Consider the following 20,295-nt stretch of genomic DNA (forward strand, 5'->3'; position numbering starts at 1 on the left):
TTCTCTCTCTCTCTCTCAAATAAATAAATCCTTAAAAAATAATAAAATAGGGATGCCTGGGTGGCTCAGTAGTTGAGCATCTGCCTTCAGCTCAGGGCGTGATCCCGGAGTCCTGGGATCCAGCCCCGCACCCGGCCCTGTGCTCAACAGGAAGTCTGCTTGAGATTCTCTCTACCTTTCCTTCTGCCCCTCCCCCTTCTTCATGTGTATGCACACTCTCTATATAATAAATAAATATTTTTAGGGATCCCTGGGTGGCCCAGCGGTTTGGCGCCTGCCTTTGGCCCAGGGCGTGATCCTGGAGACTCGGGATCGAATCCCACATCGGGCTCCCGGTGCTTGGAGCCTGCTTCTCCCTCTGCCTGTGTCTCTGCCTCTCTCTCTCTCTCTCTCTCTCTCCGTGTGACTATCATGAATAAATAAATTTAAAAAAAATTTTAAAAAAAATAAATATTTTTAAAAATCTTTAAAAAGGGAAAAGGACACAAGCCAAGGCAGGAAACTGGAAAATGTGTCAAATGGAAAAAAAGCTCTAAGAGTCCAATGGAGACTGGATGGGCAGTGAGGATGAGGCATGGGAAGGGGGATGTCCAGATGAGATTGCTGGAAAAGTAAATGAGGGCGAGATAATGGATGACCTGCTTGTGTGTGTGTGATTGTGTTTTGTTTAAGATTGTAAGTAAGCTCTACACCCAACGTGGGGCTTGAACCTACGACCCTGAGATCAAGAGTCTCATGTTCCACTGACAAAGCCAGCCAGGTGCCCCCAGACTGTATTTGAAAACATAACCATCCCCACGCCAGGAATTTTCTTTGCTACTGCCAGGGGCATGAGGGTACCAGCAATTCAGGATCACTCAATCCAGTTTTAGGGCAGGAACTTTTCTGATTCTGATCTTCTTGGATGCCTTGAGTCTGGGCTACAATTACGTGGTAGTTTGCTTCTGGCCTTTTCTGACTCCTAGAGTGGCTTACTAGGGTACTTCCCCTTGACAGCCCCTGGACTCCGACTTTTATCTTCCTTGCCCTGAGACTCTGTCAAAGCACAGCCTGTTTTCTCAGCTACCTGTCACCTTCCCAAATTCCCTCCCAGATCAGTCTCTCATGACTATTTCATTATCTACTTGATGTTTTTAAGAAGACTGAAACGATTTTGTCCAGCTGGGACATTGTTCTGAATGAATTCATTCTCCTTACTGGGTGTGGAAGGTCTGCTGAGCTGCTACTTTAAATTTATGATAAAAAATCTGAAGTGGACGCTCAGCACTGCTGAGCAATCTTGATACATTTTGCAGTTAAGTCACTCCCTCTTTTTCTGAGATAACTGATAGATGCCTTCTTCTTTCTTCTCGAGTGTTCAGCACCCCTTCCCGCCTCCTCACTCTCAGCTGGGGCTCTCAATTCAAATTGCACTGAAGTATTAGAAGCAAAGGGAATGGCTTCATCTTTCCACCACTTGTCATCATAACTGCAGCTCTACCCACGTGTTCCTCATCTACCATGGATGAGATGTCTGAACTCCTACTGGAGCCCAGTGGTCTACTTATCACTGGATCCCAGTCCCTCGTGCCTACTCAGTGATTTTCTCCTGTCATTTAGCCCCTTGTCTTGTAGCACCCCTTTCTCTTTTCCAGCCGCATCATTATGAAAATATATCCATCACACATTTACGATGTTTCATATTAAAAGGCAAAGCAGGGATCCCTGGGTGGCGCAGCGGTTTGGCGCCTGCCTTTGGCCCAGGGCGCGATCCTGGAGACGCGGGATCGAATCCCACGTCAGGCTCCCGGTGCATGGAGCCTGCTTCTCCCTCTGCCTGTGTCTCTGCCTCTCTCTCTCTCTCTCTGTGACTATCATAAATAAATAAAAAAAAAAAATAAATAAAAAAAAAAAATAAAAGGCAAAGCAAAGCAAAACAACAGCCTCTTCCTTTTTTAATTTTTATTTAAATTCAAGTTACTTAACATAGAGTTTAGTATTGGTTTCAGGGGTAGAATTTAGTGATTCATCACTTGCTTACAACACCCAGAGTCCATCACAACAAATGCCCTCCTTAACGCCCCCCTCTAGCTCATGCCCCTGCCCACCTCCCCTCCAGCGACCCTCAGTTTGTTCTTGCTAAGAGTCTGTTATAGTTTGCCTCCCTCTCTGTTTTTATCTTATTTTATTTTTCCTTCCCTTCCAACACCAGCCTTTTCTTAGCCACACATTTGCCCTCAGCTAAGCAAAACTCCCTGAAGGAGTCGTTTCTTACTTGATTCTGCTCTCTTAATCTCCCATTCCCTCACTAACAGGTCCCAATTAGGGCTTCTTCCCCAGCACTCTGCTGAAACCTCTCCTGTCAGGGGTGCCTATGATCTTGTTAAATTCAAAAGTCAATTCTCATGTAGCTTTTAACATAGTTGGTCTCTCTCTTGCCTTTTAATTTTTAATTTTTATTTTTTTACGATTTTATTTATTTATTCATGAGAGACACAGAGAGAGGCAGAGACATAGGCAGAGGGAGAAGCAAATTCCCTGCAGAGGAGCCCAGTGCGGGTCTTGATCCCAGAACCCCGGAGCACGACCTGAGCCAAAGGCAGATGCTCAACCACTGAGCCATGCAGATGCCCCTGACTGTCCCTTTCTTGTCCAGCTGCCAGGGTCCAAGGAAAAAAAGAAGATAATTATCCGATCCCGGCCCAGGTCCAGGTCCTGGGTGAGAAAGTCCAAGAACCAAGTGCTGTGAACCTGCTTCTCCCCGCGGGAGTGCCCACCCCGCAGACGGAGGAGACGGCCAGTGGCGCGCAGGGCGGGGCGGAGCCTGGCGCCACCAAAGCCAACGCTGGTCGCACCGTCGGGTCCCCAAGGTCCCCAGCCCTGCCCGGGACGGCTGCAGTGGCCATGCAGAGCCGCTTCTCCAGTCCCGGGGGTGCGCGGCCAGCAGGCAGGTGCGCGGCCAGCCCGACGACTGCACGTCTGGCAGGAGGAACCGGAGTGGCCGCAGCAGCGGAGCAAAAAGCCATTGATTTGTTCCTGGATTCTGACATCTTCCGTCGCGTATTATAGCTGTGCGTTGTTTGCTCCCTGCTATTTTGCGAGTCTGGAGAGGGCCGACCCCGCATCTCGTCCATCCCTGTGTCCTCTGCATCAGGGGCCTGGCTCCTGCGCAGGGTAGGTGCCCACGAACGTCTGCGCCTTGAACTGTGACAGCTGGATAAATGTCAAAGCCGCGGTTAAAAGCTATAGATTCTCTCTGCCAGCCTCCAGTTCTAATCAGATAATGTTCCCTGGTTTTACCCAACTTTGAAAAAGTTACTTTCAAGGTCAGGAATGAGGGAACATTCCGCCCGTTCTCTTTTATGAGCAGACACAAAGATTAGGTTTGCTTTTTCCTTTTTAGTTCTCCTAACATCGGGCTGATTGATGGAAGGTAGAGAAAAGTAATAAACCTTTATTCACAGAACTACAAAACCCTCTCCGGCTGCCACCTCCTTCCCCCTCTGGAGATAGATGGGGCCATTGCTATTATGAAATATACAGCAGAGGGGTATTTTTCCAGGAATCCCTCGGCTACTCATCTACATCTTGACTACTTCTTGATAAAGATATCACCCTCCAGACAGAAGCTGTCATCAAGACAAGCAGGCCACATATACATTTAACTGTTTGGTTTCTTAAACGGAATAGCAGCTTAACAATGAAAAATTGCTCCTTTCACCTCAATGATTTTCCAGCACTGGCGGGGAAGCGTACTAGGTCACCGGGAGAAATTTCAGAAATAAATTAGTCATAATGCCCCATGCCACGGCGCCCTCCTGTTCTTGATTTCAGCGAGTGACAAGTGGCCAGGGGCCCAGCTGGCCGAGAGGGAAGCCAGAAGAAGCCATATGCACAGGTGAGCCAGGTAGCTGTCCACGCATCGTGGTGCTGAGAGAAGGGTCCCGAAGCCCCAACACAGCCCTCCTGCCCACTGGGGGTGGACCCTGGTGCAGTTAGCTCTGGCTGCAACCCAAGCCTTCGTGGAACCGTGTGGCCTAGAACAAACGAGGATTCCTTCTTCACTCTTCTCCAGGCCACTAGGGCAGCTCTTCTTGCCCAGGCCACTTCTTGGACCCCTGTGGACAGAGGGCCGGCTGATGGCTGCACAGGGCATGCGGAGCCTAGGATGGCCTCACTCTCGTGTCTGGCAACTGGCTCAGTGTCAGCCTGGTGGGGGGGGGGGTGATGAGGATGACTTGGCCCAGCACATGTGCCTCATCACCCCATAGGCTAGCACAGGCTCTGTCACACGGTGCTCTCGGGGTTCAATGTGCAGCCAGACAGCGAGTCCCAGAACACGGGCTTTCAGGCCTCTGCTTGGGGCAAGATCCTGGGACATAAGCCCAGATGGAAGAGATGAAGAAATAAAGGCTGCCTCTGAATGGGAGGACATACGAGGCCACGTTGGACAGGGGCACGCACATACAGACGAGAAGGATCTGTGACTCTTTTTGCAACATACACAGGCTCTAGCCTCCACAACACTTGCCTGCCTGAGTCATCTCTCTTTTGTCACTCTCCTAGCAGGTAACAGCAGAAAAACACGTGACTGAAAAAAAGAAGGTGCTACCAGATGCCTTTCCTGGAGGCCTTTCCCAGTGGCCCACATTGGGTTTGCTGCATGCCACCTTGGAAGGCAGTCAAAGCAAACACCTGGAATGAAGAGATAAAGCACATGCTAAGAGGACAAAGCCTCCATCCAGGGCTACTTGTCTGGAAAAGGAATAGGGGAGGGAGGGCAGCCTGTTTCCTGAGTGAACTGTTGGGGGAGGTGATGAGAAAGGAGATATGGCAGGTGCAGGTAGGAGGGGGTGGACCTAGGAGAGGTTCGTGTTGCACCTTTGCTCCTTACTCCTTCCATCTATCAGCTCAGTGGCGTCAGAGTCACTCTGAGGCCACACTTCCTGGAAAAGTGGGCAGCATGGTTTAAAAAGTACTTGATTACACACAAAAACTGCATTTAGAAAGCAGAGTTTTCAGGTTTTACATTTAACCTTTTCTTTCATGGTGGTTTCAAGGAACAGAAGAATTGCAAGAATATGAATCATACATAGAACAGATGACCCTTTATCCAGAGTCACTTACTGTTACCATCTTGCCTCATTGGCTTTATCATTTGTGCTCTCACTTTCTGTCTCTGTGTGTCTCTTCTCCATTACTCTGAAATAATTCAGTATATACGTGTATATAGAGATCTTCCTTGACTTACGATGGGCTTACCTCTCGATAAAGCCATCGTAAGCTTAAAATACCATCAGTCAAAACTGCATTTACTACACCTAACCTACCAAACATCACAGCTCAGCCTAGCCCCCCTTAAACCTGCTCGGAACACTTACTTACGTTAGTCTACAGTTGGGCAAAATCATCTCGCACAAAGCTATTTTATACTAAAATGTTGAATATCCCATGTAATATACTGAATTCTGAACTGAAAATGAAAAACAGAATGGTTGTATGTGTACCAGTCGCTGATCCTCATGATGGCGTGGCTGCTGCTGCTGCCCAGCACCACAAGAGAGTATCATCCTGCATGTTGCTAGCCTGGGGGAAAAAATCCAAATTCAAAATTCAGAGTAAAGTTTCTGCTGGATGCATATTGCTTTTTCACCGTCTTAAGTCAAAAAGCACTAAGTGGAACCATCACGAGTTGGGGACTGTCTGTATATACATGCACTGTAGGGTGTGTGTATAAGTATATATGTGTGCACATATATGAAACCATTCAAGAGTAAATGGCATACATCATGGCTCTGTACCTGAAATACTTCAGCATATATATTTTAAGTATATATTCCGAGAACGAACACTGAAGCAGGGCCCCTCCATCTGGCAGGTGGGAGCCCCAGAGCAGTGCACGGGGTGCTTGGCTGGGCAAAGCCCCTCCCACGTGCGCTCCTCCCCTCCAGCCACAGCAGCCCTCCTCCACGCCCCTCTCTAAGTGCCCGTGGCCCGAAGACAGGAGCAAGCAACAGCAAGGGACAGCGAGGAACAGGGCATGTAGCCTCAAGGGACGCGAAGAAAGAGCAAGACCTTCGTGATTGCTTCTGGGAACTCAAACAACTGGAGCAGAGGAGGGAGGAAGAACACTTAAAGGTGTTGGGTTTTTTGGTTGTTTTTTTTTTTTTTTTTTTTGGAACAGGGATGGGGAGGAAGGAAAGCACATGCTGCAAAGGAACATGCGGGCTTTTAGAAGGCATGGACAGGCATCCCAAAGACACCTGTTCTCTACTTGTTTAATTTGCTCAGGGCTGGGGCACTTGGGCGGCTCAGCGGTTTAGCATCTCCCTTCAGCTCAGGGCCTGATCCTGGGATCCTGGGATCGAGTCTCACATCGGGCTCCCCGCAGGGAGCCTGCTTCTCCCTCTGCCTCTGTCTCTGCGTCTGTGTGTGTGTTTCTCATGAATAAATAGATAAAATCTTTAAAGAATAATAATAATGATTTGCTCAGGGCTGCCTTTCCGGGAAGTCTTGGGAGGACTTAAACACCACAGGCATCGCAGTGGTACACATTGAAACGGCATGTCTTTTCTCCTAAAAACATTCTAGCATCATTTTCCCCATTTGGAATGATCATTTCCTCCTGTTTCTCCAAGTGCGAAGCTGCACGCTCCAGCTGGGAAGGTTGTTGACTGCGGCTTGCTGGCCTCTAGTGGCTGGGAAGGAACCTCCCAGCTCCTGGCTCTGCTCGGCTTCATTGTAACTCTAGGGAGGAGGGGGAAGGCAGCTAGGTGCTAGGTGTCCTCGCTGCTAACCTCGTGAAGGGTTTCTTGGGAATATTAGATAATCTGCTTCTTTACCCAAACCCCCGTTTACCTGGATAAGAAACTTTCGTTGGCCCAGAACAAATCATGGAGTTAGGCCCAAACTCAAGCCCCTTGAGATGTGGATAACATTCTATGGATAAGGCTTTCCAGTTTCTCTGATGAAAAGTGCAAAAATAGATGGCAGGCAAGACATGTTTGGGGGATACTCTCACAAGCCTGTGAAGAGGAAGTTCAACTGGAAATAACCTATGAAAAAAAAAAGAAATAACCTATGTTTGTAAATTCTAAAGAAACATATACATATACAATATTATTTTTGGGGAAAAAATCAGTGATCAAGTCACCTCTATAATAGTTTCTTGGACATTTGCAACTTCTCCAAGCTTCAGTTTGCTCATCTAGGAATAACAGTACATCCCACAGGCATGTATTGCTGAGTCACTCAGTCACTCAGCAAACCTCAAACCTAGTTAAGGTTTACCTTTGGCTGTGCGGGACTGACAGTTATTAAAGATTAATAAATTCAGCTATTATCATTTTTTAAGTAGTGTTATTCTCTGGGAGATACAGTCACATGCTCAGATGTATGACAGGATGGACTAGAAAGCCATCTCAGGCCTACAGTTCCACATCACATGGCTCTATGACCCACATCATTGCTTGCAATTTTATGAGCACAGGAAAACAGCAGAAGAGACCAGAGACACTGTCACAGTACAAGCCCTGGGTCAGTCCTGTGCCACACAATGAAGGGGAACTCCATCCTTTCATCCCCATAGACAGGCACTCAGATAGCTCCCAGACACACAGGGATGCTCTCGGAATGACACAGGGGCTGCCAGTGACAGCAATCTCCCTCCCAGTGCCGTGTGCCAAGAATGCTTTCCAAGTGGACAAAAAGATTGGCATCAAGCTGAAGTCGATCAAAATAGTAAGACGTTGCAAGATGGCTGGAAAAATAAAGCAGACCTAAATAAATGACTAATCATAAACACTGGCAAGGATGATTTAGACGTCAGTCTGATTTTTGTGTGTTATAAATAATATCAATCCTTCGTATTTTGGCAGAAAATAATGCAAATAATATCACATAATTAATCATTTATATCAGACAATAATAGAGTTCATAGAATTCTGTGATTAGGGTGCATAGGAAGAAACTAGATATGTTTGTATTGTGACACAGAACCTACATATACTCAATTCTTCAATATAGAAAGGTAAAATAACAAAGTGGTGAATTAACTGTAGTAAATAATAATAATGAGCCAGAAACTGTTAAGAAAAATTTGTCATTTTAAATCAGCCATAATTGGATTGTAAGATATTTATAGTTTGGAATTACATGGCAAAAATATAATAATATCAGGGTGCCTGGGTGGCTCAGTCAGTTAAGCATCTGCCTTTGGCTCAGGTCATGATCCCAGGGTCCTGAGATGGAGCCCCGCATCGGGCTCCCTGCTCAGGAGGGGAGCCTGCTTCTCCCTTTGCCTGATGCTCCTCTTCCTTGTACTGTCTCTCTCTCAAATAGATAAATAAAATATTTAAAATATATGCATATATAATAATATCAAAATAGCCCATGTTTGTTGAGCTCTTATTGAACACTGGATGCTATGCAAAGTGATTTTCATGCATTATCTCATGTAATCCTTGAGACAGATAGTGTATTATCCCATTTTACAGATGATAGTATGGTTCTTACAGAATTTTTTTCCTTCTCTTTCATATAATTTGCCACGATATATAATGACACATTTATTTGCTTGGGTATTTGATGTCAAACATGCAATTACAATATATGTTTCTTGAGTACAGCAATTATCACTGTTTCACTAAGCTTTCCTTAGCAAAGTGCTTAGCACATAGCAATTAATATTTGCTAACTAAAGGAATGAATGTCAGAGAATTAAGAAACTTGCCCATAATCATTCAGCCTTGGGAATCCTGTTTTAGGAACTGTTAGCTTTTGGAAATACTGCATATACTATATTGGTTTTAAATATATGAAAATATGGAGCTAAGATAACCATCTTAAAGCCATAAAAAGTCAGAAGTGATATCAGCAACACGGCTGAATAAGAGGTCCCTCATTCACATCTCCACTTTAACAACTTGGAATCTATCCATGGGCAAAAGCACCCTTGTGGGAGCTGTGTGATTCAGCACTGTATGATGAGAGACTTGGGAAAAGTATCACCCATCCACGCATCAGGTAATGGTAGACAGATCTTGGTCTCAGCTGTGAACCCTGAGGTCCATAAACTGGTTCCAGCCCCTCTTGGCTATGGTCCAGAAGCCCTTGGAGAACACAGTCTTTGATAATCACCCATGGACAAGAGAGCCTTTGTGTAAGTCCAGGTTTCCAGCAGCCGTTTCAGCACACCATTGAAGAAAAAAATATGAGTTTGGACACATCAGAAAGGGTAAGAGGAATAGTTGGACTTTACCCGTGTCACCCCTTTCCCAGGTGGCACAGCTCAGTGCCAGGGAGACCTTCCCAGTCCATGGTTCTTCCCACAGGGAGTACGTGAATGAGTAGCCATCTTCCCCAACTGTACAGGATGCTGCCAAAGAGAACTATTTCTCTCTCACACCCCATCCAGAGTACTGAATTGTGAGCTGCATGACTTGGGGGTGGGAAGAGGCTGGGAGAACAGCAGATAGGACACTCAGAGGGCATTAAAGGACGCAGATCCTAATAACTGCATCAAGGATTCCATCAAGAAGCCCGCCCACGTGCAACTCAGAACATCTCACCCATAGATCCCTGCAATGGGCCAATGAGTACACCCTGTGCTCCATGCCTCATCCACATGCATCTCCACCCTGTGACCAGCTCCCTCTGCATGCTCTTGATCAGCTAAAGCAAGCTTTGGCAGATGGCTAGCAAACATGTGCAGAAAGCCTGCCTAAATCTGTGGGCAGGGAGAGACCACAAACTGTTTGGCTCTGCCCCTGGGAAAGCAAAAGGAAGGCTGTCAGCACACAAGCCTGATACTTTGCAAGATCAACAGGAGGCATCCGAGCTTAAGAATTCTGCCAACAGAGAGCAAGAAACATGGAGCAGGTGTATCCATAGAGGGTCTGGGAAAGCCTCAGAATCCCTATCAGGGCTCACAGAAGGTATTTATCTCCTGAAGGCAGCTAGTAAAGACTAGAGGGAGTGACGACTACTTCAAATGGGAAGACAGTGAGGCAAGACTTCAAAGAACATGAAAAAAGCATGGAAACATGACACCACTAAAGGATTACAATAATCTTCCAATAACCAATCCCAAAGACTTGGAGATCTGTGCTTTACCTGATAAAGAATCAAAAACAATTAATAAGATGGCATTGGTAAATCTGTACTTATCAATAATTGCTCTAATGGTAAATGAATCAAATTACCTATCAAGAGGTATAGAGTGGCTGGGGGATACAGAAAAAAAAAATACACATACTACATACAAGAGACTCACTTCAGCTTTAAGGATACACATGGTTTCAAAGTGAAGGGATGGAAAAAGATATTTTATGCAAGTAGAAACCAAAAGAGAATAGGGTTAGCTATACTTATATCAAACAAAATAGACTTTAAGCCAAAAAATGGTAACAAGAGATGAAGAAAGTCATATTATAATGATAAAAGAGTCAATTCATCAAGAGGCTATAATAATCATAAGTATATATGAACCCAACATCAGACCCCTAAATATATTAAGCAAATACAGACAGATCTACATGGAGAAATAGACAATACAATAATAATAGGAGACTTAAATATCCCACTTTCAACAATGAATAGATCATCCAGACAGAAAATCAATAAACACTGCAATTGAACTATACTTTAGACCAAATTGACCTAACACACATATACAGAATATTCCATCCAACAGCAGCAGAATATACGTTCTTCTCAAGTGCACATGGAAATCCTCCAAGATACATCATAGATTAGACCATAGAATAAGTCTTAGCAAATTTAAGAATATTAAAACCATACCAAGTATCTTTTCTGAACCCAAAGATATGAAACTAGAAATCAATAAGAAGAGGAAAACTGAAAAAATTCACAGATATGTGGATATTAAACAACACAGTCCTGAATAAACAATGAGTCAAAAAAGGGAAATCAAAAATATCTTGAAACAAATGAAAATGGAAAGACAATGTACCAGTACTTATAGAATACAGCTAACGCAGTTCTAGGAGGGAATTTTATGGGGGCATCTGGCTGGCTCAGTTAGTGAAGCTTGCAACTCTGGATCACAGGGTTCTAAGTTCAAGACCCATTTTGAGCATAGAGATTACTTAAAAATACAATTTGTTTTAAAAAATAAGAGGAAATTTTATAGTGAAAAGTGCCCACTTTAAGGGACAACAAAGATCTCAAATAAGCAACCTAACTTTACACCTCAAAAAATATAAAGAGCAAACTAAACCCAAAGTCAGCAGAAGGAAAGAAATAAGAAAGATCAGAACAGAAATAAATGAAATGGACACCAGAAAGACAATAGAAAAGATCAACTAGACTATGAAAAAAAGAGAGAAAATATAAATAACATCAAGAGTGAGAAAAAGATTACAACTAATACCACAGAAATACATAAGACTGAGAAGAGACTCTTATAAATAATTATATGCCACCCAAGTAAATAACCAAGAAGAAATGGATAAATTATTAGAGACATACAACTTACCAAGACTGAATCATGAAGAAATAGAAAACCTAAACAGAGCAATAATGAGTAAAGAAATTGAATCAATAACCAAAAATCTCCCAATAAAGAGAAGCCCAGGATCAATTGGTTTTACTGGGGAATTATACCAAACATTTAAAGAAGAGTGAATGCCAATCCTTCTCAAACCCTTCCAAAAAACTGAAGAGGAATTTATATCCCCAAACTCATTTTCCAAGACCAGCATTACCCTGATGCCAAAGCCAGATAAGGACTCTACAAGACAAAACTATAGACCAATATCTGATAAATATAGATGCAAAAAAATGCAAAACATTAGGAAACTAAATTCAACAGCACATTAAAAAGGTCATTTACCATGACCAAGTAGAATTCATCCCTGGGATGCAAGGACGGTTCAATGTACGCAAACCAATCCACGTGATACACCACATTAATAAAGTGAAAGTTAAAAATCAACTATACTGCAATTAAAATAAAAACGTAGGGACACCTGGGCGGCTCAGCGGTTTAGCGCCTGCCTTCGGCCCAGGGTGTGATCCTGGAGTTCCCGGATCGAGTCCCACATCAGGCTCCCTGCATGGAGCCTGCTTCTCCCTCTGCCTATGTCTCTGCCTCTCTGTGTGTCTGTAATGAATAAATAAATAAAATCTTTTTTAAAAAATAAATAAAATAAAATAAAAACTTAATAAATAGGGTGCCTGGGTGGCTTAGTTGGTTAAATGTCTGCCTTCGTCTCAGGTCATGATCCCAAGATCCTCGGATCAAGTTCCATATCAGGCTCCCTGCTCCATGGGGAGCTTGCTTCTCCCTCTGTCTCTGCCTCCTTCTCTCTTTCTCTCTGTGTCTTATGAATAAATAAACAAAATCTTAAAAAATGAAAAAAAAAACTTAAAGAAGAAAAAGAAAAGAAAAAATCACACTATCATATCAATATATGGGAAAAAAGCATTTAACAAAACACAAATCCTTTTATGATAAAAAATACTTAACAAATTAGGTACAGAAAGAAGTAGCTCAACATAGTAAAGGTGGCCCACAGCTAATATCATACTTAATGGTGAAAGATTGAAAACTCTTTTTCTAAAATCAGGAACAAAATAAGGATGCTCACTCTTAGCTCTCTTCAACACAGTACTGGATGCCCTAGCCAGAGCAGTAATGTAAGAAGAAATGAAAGGTATCCAAAAATAAAAATAAATAAATAAAAGGTATCCAAATCAGAAAGAAGTAAAAATATCTATGTTTGCAAACGATATGATCTTATATATAGAAAATGCTTAAGAATCCACCCAAAAAAGCCCTGTTAGACCTAATGAACTAATTCAGTAAAGTTGCAGGATATAAAATCAACATACAGAAATCAGTTACACTTCAATACATGAATAGCATAATATCTGAAAAAGAAATAACACAGTCACATTCATGGTAGCATCAAAAACAATAAAAATATTTCAGAATAAATTTAGCCAAGGAGGTGAAAGATTTGTACTGTGAAAACTAAGATTTTGCTGAAAGAAATTGAAGAAGAAACAAATAAAAGGAAAGATACTCTGTGTTCATGGACTGGAAAAATTAATATTGTTAAAATGTCCATATTACCCAAAAACATCTATGGCTTCAATGCTGTATCTGTCAAAATTACGCTAGCATTTTTCACAGAAATAGAAAAAGCAATTCTAAAAATCATATGGAACTCCAAAAGATCCTGACTAGCCAAAGCATCTCAAGAAAGGAAAATAGAGCTAAAGGCATCACACTTCCTGACTTAAAACTACACTATAAAATTATAATTATCAAAACAATATGGTACTGGCATAGAAATAGACACATAAACCAATGAAACAGAATCAAGAGCCCAGAAATCAACCCAAGCATATATAGTCAATTAATATTTGAAAAGGGACCCAAGAACACGCAATGGAGAAAGGATAGTCTCTTCAATTAAGTGATGTTGGGAAAAGTGGTTAATCACGCACAAAAAGAATGAAATTGGACCCTTATTCTACACCATCCACAAAAGTTAATTCAAAATGGATTAAGGACTTAAACTTAAGACTTGAAACCATAAGACTCCTAAGAGAAAAAAATAGGAGAAAATGTCGTTGACATTGGTCTTAGCAACAGTATCTGGATATGACACCGAAAGCACAATCAACCAAAGCAAAAATAAATAAGTGGGACTATAATTAACAAAATGAGAAGGCAACCTACAGAATGGGAGAAAATATTTACAAACCACATAGCTGATAAAGGGTTAATATCCAAAATATATAAGGAATTCATACGACTCAAAAGCAAAAAAGCAAACAATCCGATTTAAAACTCAGCAGAGAAAAAAAATAAAAATAAAAAATAAAATAAAATAAATAAAACTCAGCAGAGGAACTGAATAGACATCTTTCCAAAAGAGAGATAGAAATGGCCAACAGGTACATGAAAAGATGCTCAACATCAGTCATCATCAGGGAGACGCAAATCAAAACCACCATGAGATTATCACCTCATGCCTGTTAGAATGGCAATTTTCAAAAAGACAAGAGATAACAAGTGTTGGCAAGGAAGTGGAGAAAAGGGAACTCTTGAGTGCCACTGATAGAAATGGAAATTGATGCAGCCACTATGGAAAACAGTATGGAGATTCTTCAAAAAATTAAAAATAGAATAACCATATGATCTAGCAATCGCTCTTTTGAGTATATATCCAAAGGAAATAAAAGCAGGGTCTCAAAGAGAGGTCTGCACTCCTGTGTTCACTGCAGCATTATTTACAATAGCTAAGATACATAAACAACCTAATTGTCCTTTTACAGATGAATGGACAAAGAAGATCTTGTACATGGATTATTTTTCAGCCGTGAGAAGGAAGCAAATACCATTTGCAACAGCATGGATGGATCTTCAGGGCATTATGCTAAGTGAAATAAGTCAGACCAAGAATATACTGTACGCTATCACTTATATGTGAAATCTGAAAAGGTCATCCTCATAAAAGTAGAGATTGGAGGGATGCCTGGGTGGCGTCTGCCTTCGGCTCAGGGTGTGATCCCAGGATCCCAGGATCGAGTTCCACATCAGGCTCCCTGCATGGAGCCTGCTTCTCCCTCTTCCTGTGTCTCTGCCTCTGTGTGTGTGTGTCTCTCATTAATAAATAAATAAAATCTTTAAAAAAAAAAAAAAGCAGAGAGTGGGATGGTGGTTTGCCAGGGGCTGGTTTGGGGCGGGGGGTGGGGAGGGTGGAGATGTCAGTCAAGAGCACAAACTTTCAATTATAGGATGAATAAGTTCTGAGGATCTAATGTACAGCATGATGACTACAGTTAGTACTGTATTATATATTTAAAAGTTGCTGAGAATAAATCTTAAATGTTCTCACTACTAAAAGGAAATGATAATTATGTGGGGTGAACTAACCCTGCTGTGGTAATCATTTCATAATATATAAATCTATCAAATCATCATGTTGTATGCCTTAAAATTACACAATGCTATATGTCAATTATATCTCAATAAAGCCAGAATAAAAACTAGAAGGGGTCAAACAGAAGGAAAAGCTCAAATGATTATAGAGTTGCTAGCTCCAAAGTCCTTGAATTGCTGGATGAATGCAAGCAACCACCTACGTTCAGACTTTCTGTTTTGAAGAAAAAAAAAATAACTGAACTCTGTTTTTATTTAAACCGTTGTGAGGCAGGTTTTATGCTACTTGCAGCTTCAAGTACTCCTGATGGACTCCCCTGTGCCCACGAGAGCCACAGTTCTCGTTCAGCTGCTCACACAGAAGGTTTTGAACAACCATACCATAGAGGTCCTAGGTGGCCAGGAAAATATTCTGTTTCACATGGCAGTTGAAGAACTTGAGGGCTCTTTGCTTTTTGTGCTTCTAAGATTGGGAGGCAGAGAGGGAGGAAGGCAGGGATAGGGGTATTTTAGAGCAAAGTTTAGGACTGGGCTCTAAAGACTGTGAGACTCAGGACTCCCGGGTCTAGTCTAAAACCTCTTAGTGCGACACCAGATTGACCAAGTGTTTACCCAACACAGAAGCCCTGAGCAGTATGGAGAAAAAGCAATCTGAGAGAAGTGAACGTAAGGGGACGCAGAATATACCTGGAGATGAAGAATTTCCTTTCAAGTTGAGTGGCTGGACTGCCGTGGGGGCCAGCTGGAGTGGAGATGGTGGGGACCGATGTCCTGACACAAGTCAGCAGTCGGGAAGGGGAGCAAGCGGTTAGCCAGGCAAGCAGGTTTCCCACCTCACCCGAGACCCACGGAGCCTTCCTAATCATTTGCCCCATGGGAGGCACAGCTCCATGCATGTGCACATGGCATGGAGGACTCACCGCACCTAGGGCTGTTGCAGATCCTCAGGGAGATCTGAGGCCCAAAAACTTGTGGACACTCCCTCCTGACCCAATCAAACTGATGAACATCAGAATGCAGGTGGACAGTCCTTTCAGCCACGAGGTGACGCTGCACAGACGTTTTCTAACATATGGAACCAACAGCAGCCACAAAGGATTGCAACTCTTTAGTGCACATGAAGTTTTGGATTCCTACCTATACTTGTGTCACTTGAACTTTGGATCTGCGTCTGCAGAATGCTAAGCATGTTACCAGACACTGGTTGTGATTGCTCCCACCAGAACTGGGGGTGTTCCGGACCCCTTCTCTGTTTCTGTGGTTAAATAGAATGCTGATTCCATTGCACCAGCAGAGCCCACACAGACTCAGAGAGCCACAGGTTGAAGCAAGACCATAAAGGTAAATCTCCTGTTTTCCAGGTGAATAAACTGAGGCCCAGAATTGTTACGAAGCTAATTTGAGTGGAGACCAATAATATGCCTCTACAATGCCATGCTTGTATCCTAGCGCACCCCTCCTGGCAGGAAAGGGTCCCCATGCAGTGTTTTCTAAAAGACCCTTATACAGGAGACATGAACAGACATTTCTCCAAAAGAAGGACAAACATCATATGGTCTCATTCATTTGGGGAATATAAAAAATAGTGAAAGGGAATAAAAGGGAAAGGAGATAAAATGAGTGGGAAATATCAGAAAGGGAGACAGAACATGAGAGACTCCTAACTCTGGGAAACAAACTAGGGGTGGTAGAAAGGTAGGTGGGTGGGGGGTGGGGGTGACTGGGTGACGGGCACTGAGGGGGGCACTTGATGGGATGAGCACTGAGTGTTATTCTATATGTTGGCAGATTGAACACCAATAGAAAATAAATTTATAAAAAAAATAAAAAATAAAAAGACATTTCTCCAAAAAAGACAACCAGATGGTCAACAGACACATGAAAAGATGCTCAATATCTCTGATCATCAGGGAAATGCAAATCAGAACCACCATGAGATATGACCTCACACCTGTCAGAATGGCTAAAATCAACAACACAAGCAACAAGTATTGGCGAGGATGTAGAGAAAGGGGAACCCTCTTACACTGTTGGTGGGAATGCAAACTGATGCAGCCACTGTGGAGAACAGTATGGAGGTTCCTCATAAAGTTAAAAATAGAACTACCCTGTGATCCGGTAATCACACTACTGGGTATTTACCCAAAGAATACAAAAACACTGATTCGAAGGGATATATGCACCCCTATGTTTATTGCACCATTACTTACAATGACCAAATTATGGAAGCAGCCTAAGTGTCCATCAATAGAGGAATGGATAAAGATGATGTGAGATATGTGTATGTGTGTAATGGAATATCATTCAGACATCAAAAAGAATGAAATTTTGCCATTTGCAAGGACATGGATGGAGCTAGAGTGTATTATGCTAAGTGAAACCAGTCAGAGAAAGACAAATACCATATGATCTCACTCATATGTGGAATTTAAGAAACAAACAGATGATCAAAGGGAAAAAAAAGAGACAAACCAAAAAAATAGACGCTTAATTCTAGAGAACAAACAGATGGTTACCAGAGGGGAGGTGAATGGGGCAAATGGGTGAAATAGATGATGGGGATTAAAGAGTATACTTACCACAGTGAGCACCAAGTAATAAATATATGAAGTGTTGAATCATTATATTGTACACCTGAAACTAATATAACACCCTAGGTTGGGATCCCTGGGTGGCGCAGCGGTTTGGCGCCTGCCTTTGGCCCAGGGCGCGATCCTGGAGACCCGGGATCGAATCCCACATCGGGCTCCTGGTGCATGGAGCCTGCTTCTCCCTCTGCCTGTGTCTCTGCCTCTCATGAATAAATAAAATTAAAAAAAAAAACCACCCTAGGTTAACTACACTGGAATTAAAATAAAATTTTAAAAATAGGGGCACCTGGGTGGCTCAGTAGGTTAAGCATCTGCCTTCAGCTCAGGTCATGGTCCAAGAGTCCTGGGATCAAGCCCCGCATTGGCTTCCCACTCACCAGGGAGTCTACTTCTCCCTCTTCCTCTACCCCATCCTGTGCTCATTCTCTCTCTCTCTCTCTCTCTCTCATAAGCAAAATCTTTTTTTAAAAAAAATAAGGGGGCACCTGGGTGGCTCAGTGGTTGAGCATCTGCCTTTGGCTCAGGTCGTGATCCCAGGGTCCTGGGATCGGTCCCCACAGGGAGCCTACTTCTCCCTCTGCCTATGTCTCTGCCTCTCTTTCTGTGTCTCTCATAAATAAATAAAATATTTTTTAAGAATTAAATAACTGCAATGCCTGGGTGGCTCAGGGGTTGAGCACCTGCCTTTGGCTCAGGGCGTGATCCCAGGGTCCTGGGATCGAGTCCCACATCAGGCTCCCTACGTGGTGCCTGCTTCTCCCTCTGTGTCTCTACCCCTCTCTCTCTCTGTCTCTCATGAATAAATAAAAATCTTTTTGAAAAATTAAAAATTAAAAAAATAAGTCACTAAATAAATTAACTAAAGGCTCCTTATAGGGCTGCACCAGCCGATGGTTGTAGGAAGCTTTAGTGCCATATGGGATTGTCGGTACTCCACGGCAGTGCAAGGAACCCCCTTGGGAGACAGCAATGACCGAAAAATAGTCAGCTGAAAGAAGGTGGGTTGACAATGCAGTCATTTGGAAAACCATTTAATTTCAGTTGCTGCCAACTTCAGATAAGAAGCATATACACAATCACCTAAGCCAGGAGCACCACTTAATATTTTTTCTAAGTATTTAAATATTACCACTTATTGGTGATTACCTCTGCATATTTGTAGGAAAACAAATAAAATGAAATGTATTACTGGGATATTAAGCCACATTTTGTTGCAAGGAATTTAAATAAATTTTATATTTCAGTCTGCCAATTATGTTATTTCTTTCCAGTTTCTGAATATAATTAATTAAAACAGTAATGGGTCTGTAATCAAAGTTTATATTAATATTTGGATTGTTAAAGTACGGAGAGAAAATCATTTCCCACACAGCACATCTTTTACTTAGCTAATTAAATAATTTCCCATTTTAGACTAGGAGAAAAAAAGAGAGGTAGAAAATAACTTTGAGGTTTGTAACGTGAGCAACTCGGAGGATGAATTCACATAGTTAGCAATACACTAATAGCTGTGGGGGATTGTTTGCAAAAAGAACTGTAATAATTTCCTCTCTCTCTCCATGCGCCCTTGACCCTGATTCTTGGCTCACCCATATGACTTGCTTTGGCTAATGGAACAATAGCGAATGTGACGTCAGTGAAGACTTGAAAAGTACTTGGGCGTTGCTCTCAGGAGCTCTGTAATCACAACCATGTGAATGAGCCCAGGCTAGCCGGCTGAATAATGAGGGACACAGGTCAAGTCATCCCCGGCCTCACGTGACATAGAGGCAATAACTAGAAATGTGAACAAAACCATCTGAGATGAGCCAGCCTCACAGCCTGGGTTACCTAGACTGGAAGAATACACAGCCAAATAATAATAATTAATTACAAATATTTTGTTGTTTTTTAAATGTCTCTTAAGCTTTTAAAATTCTTTTAAATGAAAAAAAAATTCTTTTAAATGTTATAAAAGGTATCATCTTTAAGCACTGCATCTATAGAGAGAGAAAAAAAGAAAAGATTAAACAATGTAGAGCTATGTTTCTTTGTTTCATTCACAGTAAAATTCATATTGGATGAATATGGATCATATTACTACCTTCCTTAAATCCTCCAATGACTTTACATTTTACCACAAATAAATACAAACTCCTTACTGTAAAATCAGCCTCTGTCTTCCTCTCAGACCATGTCTAACTTCCTCACAAGAATGTCAGACTCATGAATTTTGTTTTAGATTATATTTTTCCTTGTTGCCAATAGTCAATTCAGTAAGCAGGTATTATTAAATAAATGATTGAACAGTCAGAGTAAATAAATGGCTCTATGGGTACTTGTGCTTTTATATCATATTTTTTATTTAATATACCAAAAGTGCATGAAATACATATGTCTTTAAAACGTAGTAAATGTAAGTACTACTGTCTTTGAAACTCTGTGGTGACAGTCACTGGTAGGCTGGTCAGTGGATGACTCCATGGAATTGGGGAATCTCAACAGGAATTTCGAAATCATGGAGTTATAAAATAATAGTGATATTTTCCTAGATCTCCCATGTATTTATATATTACAAACAATAAATGTGGGCTAGAATCTTCACATACAGCAATAAGAAGCACAGGATTTTATTTATTTATTCATGAGAGACACAGAGAGAGGCAGAGACACAGGCAGAGGGAGAAGCAGGCTCCATGTAGGGAGCCTGAAGTGAGACTCAATCCCGGCTCTCCAGGATCATACCACAGGCTGCAGGCGGCGCTAAACCGCTGCACCACGGGGGCTGCCCAGAAGCACAGGATTTAGACTTGGACTGGAGATTTCCAT

At 42.4% G+C, this 20,295-nt stretch overlaps 1 protein-coding gene across 2 annotated transcripts in view; it reads right to left on the reverse strand.

The window, feature by feature from the left end:
- Positions 1–1,941: 1,941 nt before the first annotated feature.
- LOC140627529 (uncharacterized) overlaps positions 1,942–20,295 on the reverse strand; it is a 92,770-nt gene continuing 74,416 nt past the window's right edge. The window contains exons 2-3 of one of the 2 annotated variants that reach the window (XR_012026224.1): positions 6,838–7,034; positions 1,942–5,565 (exon numbers count right to left, since the gene is read on the reverse strand). Coding sequence is in view for 1 of the 2 variants with exons in the window: in XM_072815907.1 (XP_072672008.1) it covers positions 2,456–3,192; positions 6,838–7,034 (934 nt within the window). In the remaining variant the exon portion in view is untranslated. The remainder of the gene's footprint in view (positions 5,566–6,837; positions 7,035–20,295) is intronic. The other variant, XM_072815907.1, reaches the window with a different exon arrangement.

The sequence above is a fragment of the Canis lupus genome, chromosome X, assembly GCF_048164855.1.
Source record: "Canis lupus baileyi chromosome X, mCanLup2.hap1, whole genome shotgun sequence".
In the NCBI taxonomy this organism is placed as follows: domain Eukaryota; kingdom Metazoa; phylum Chordata; class Mammalia; order Carnivora; family Canidae; genus Canis; species Canis lupus.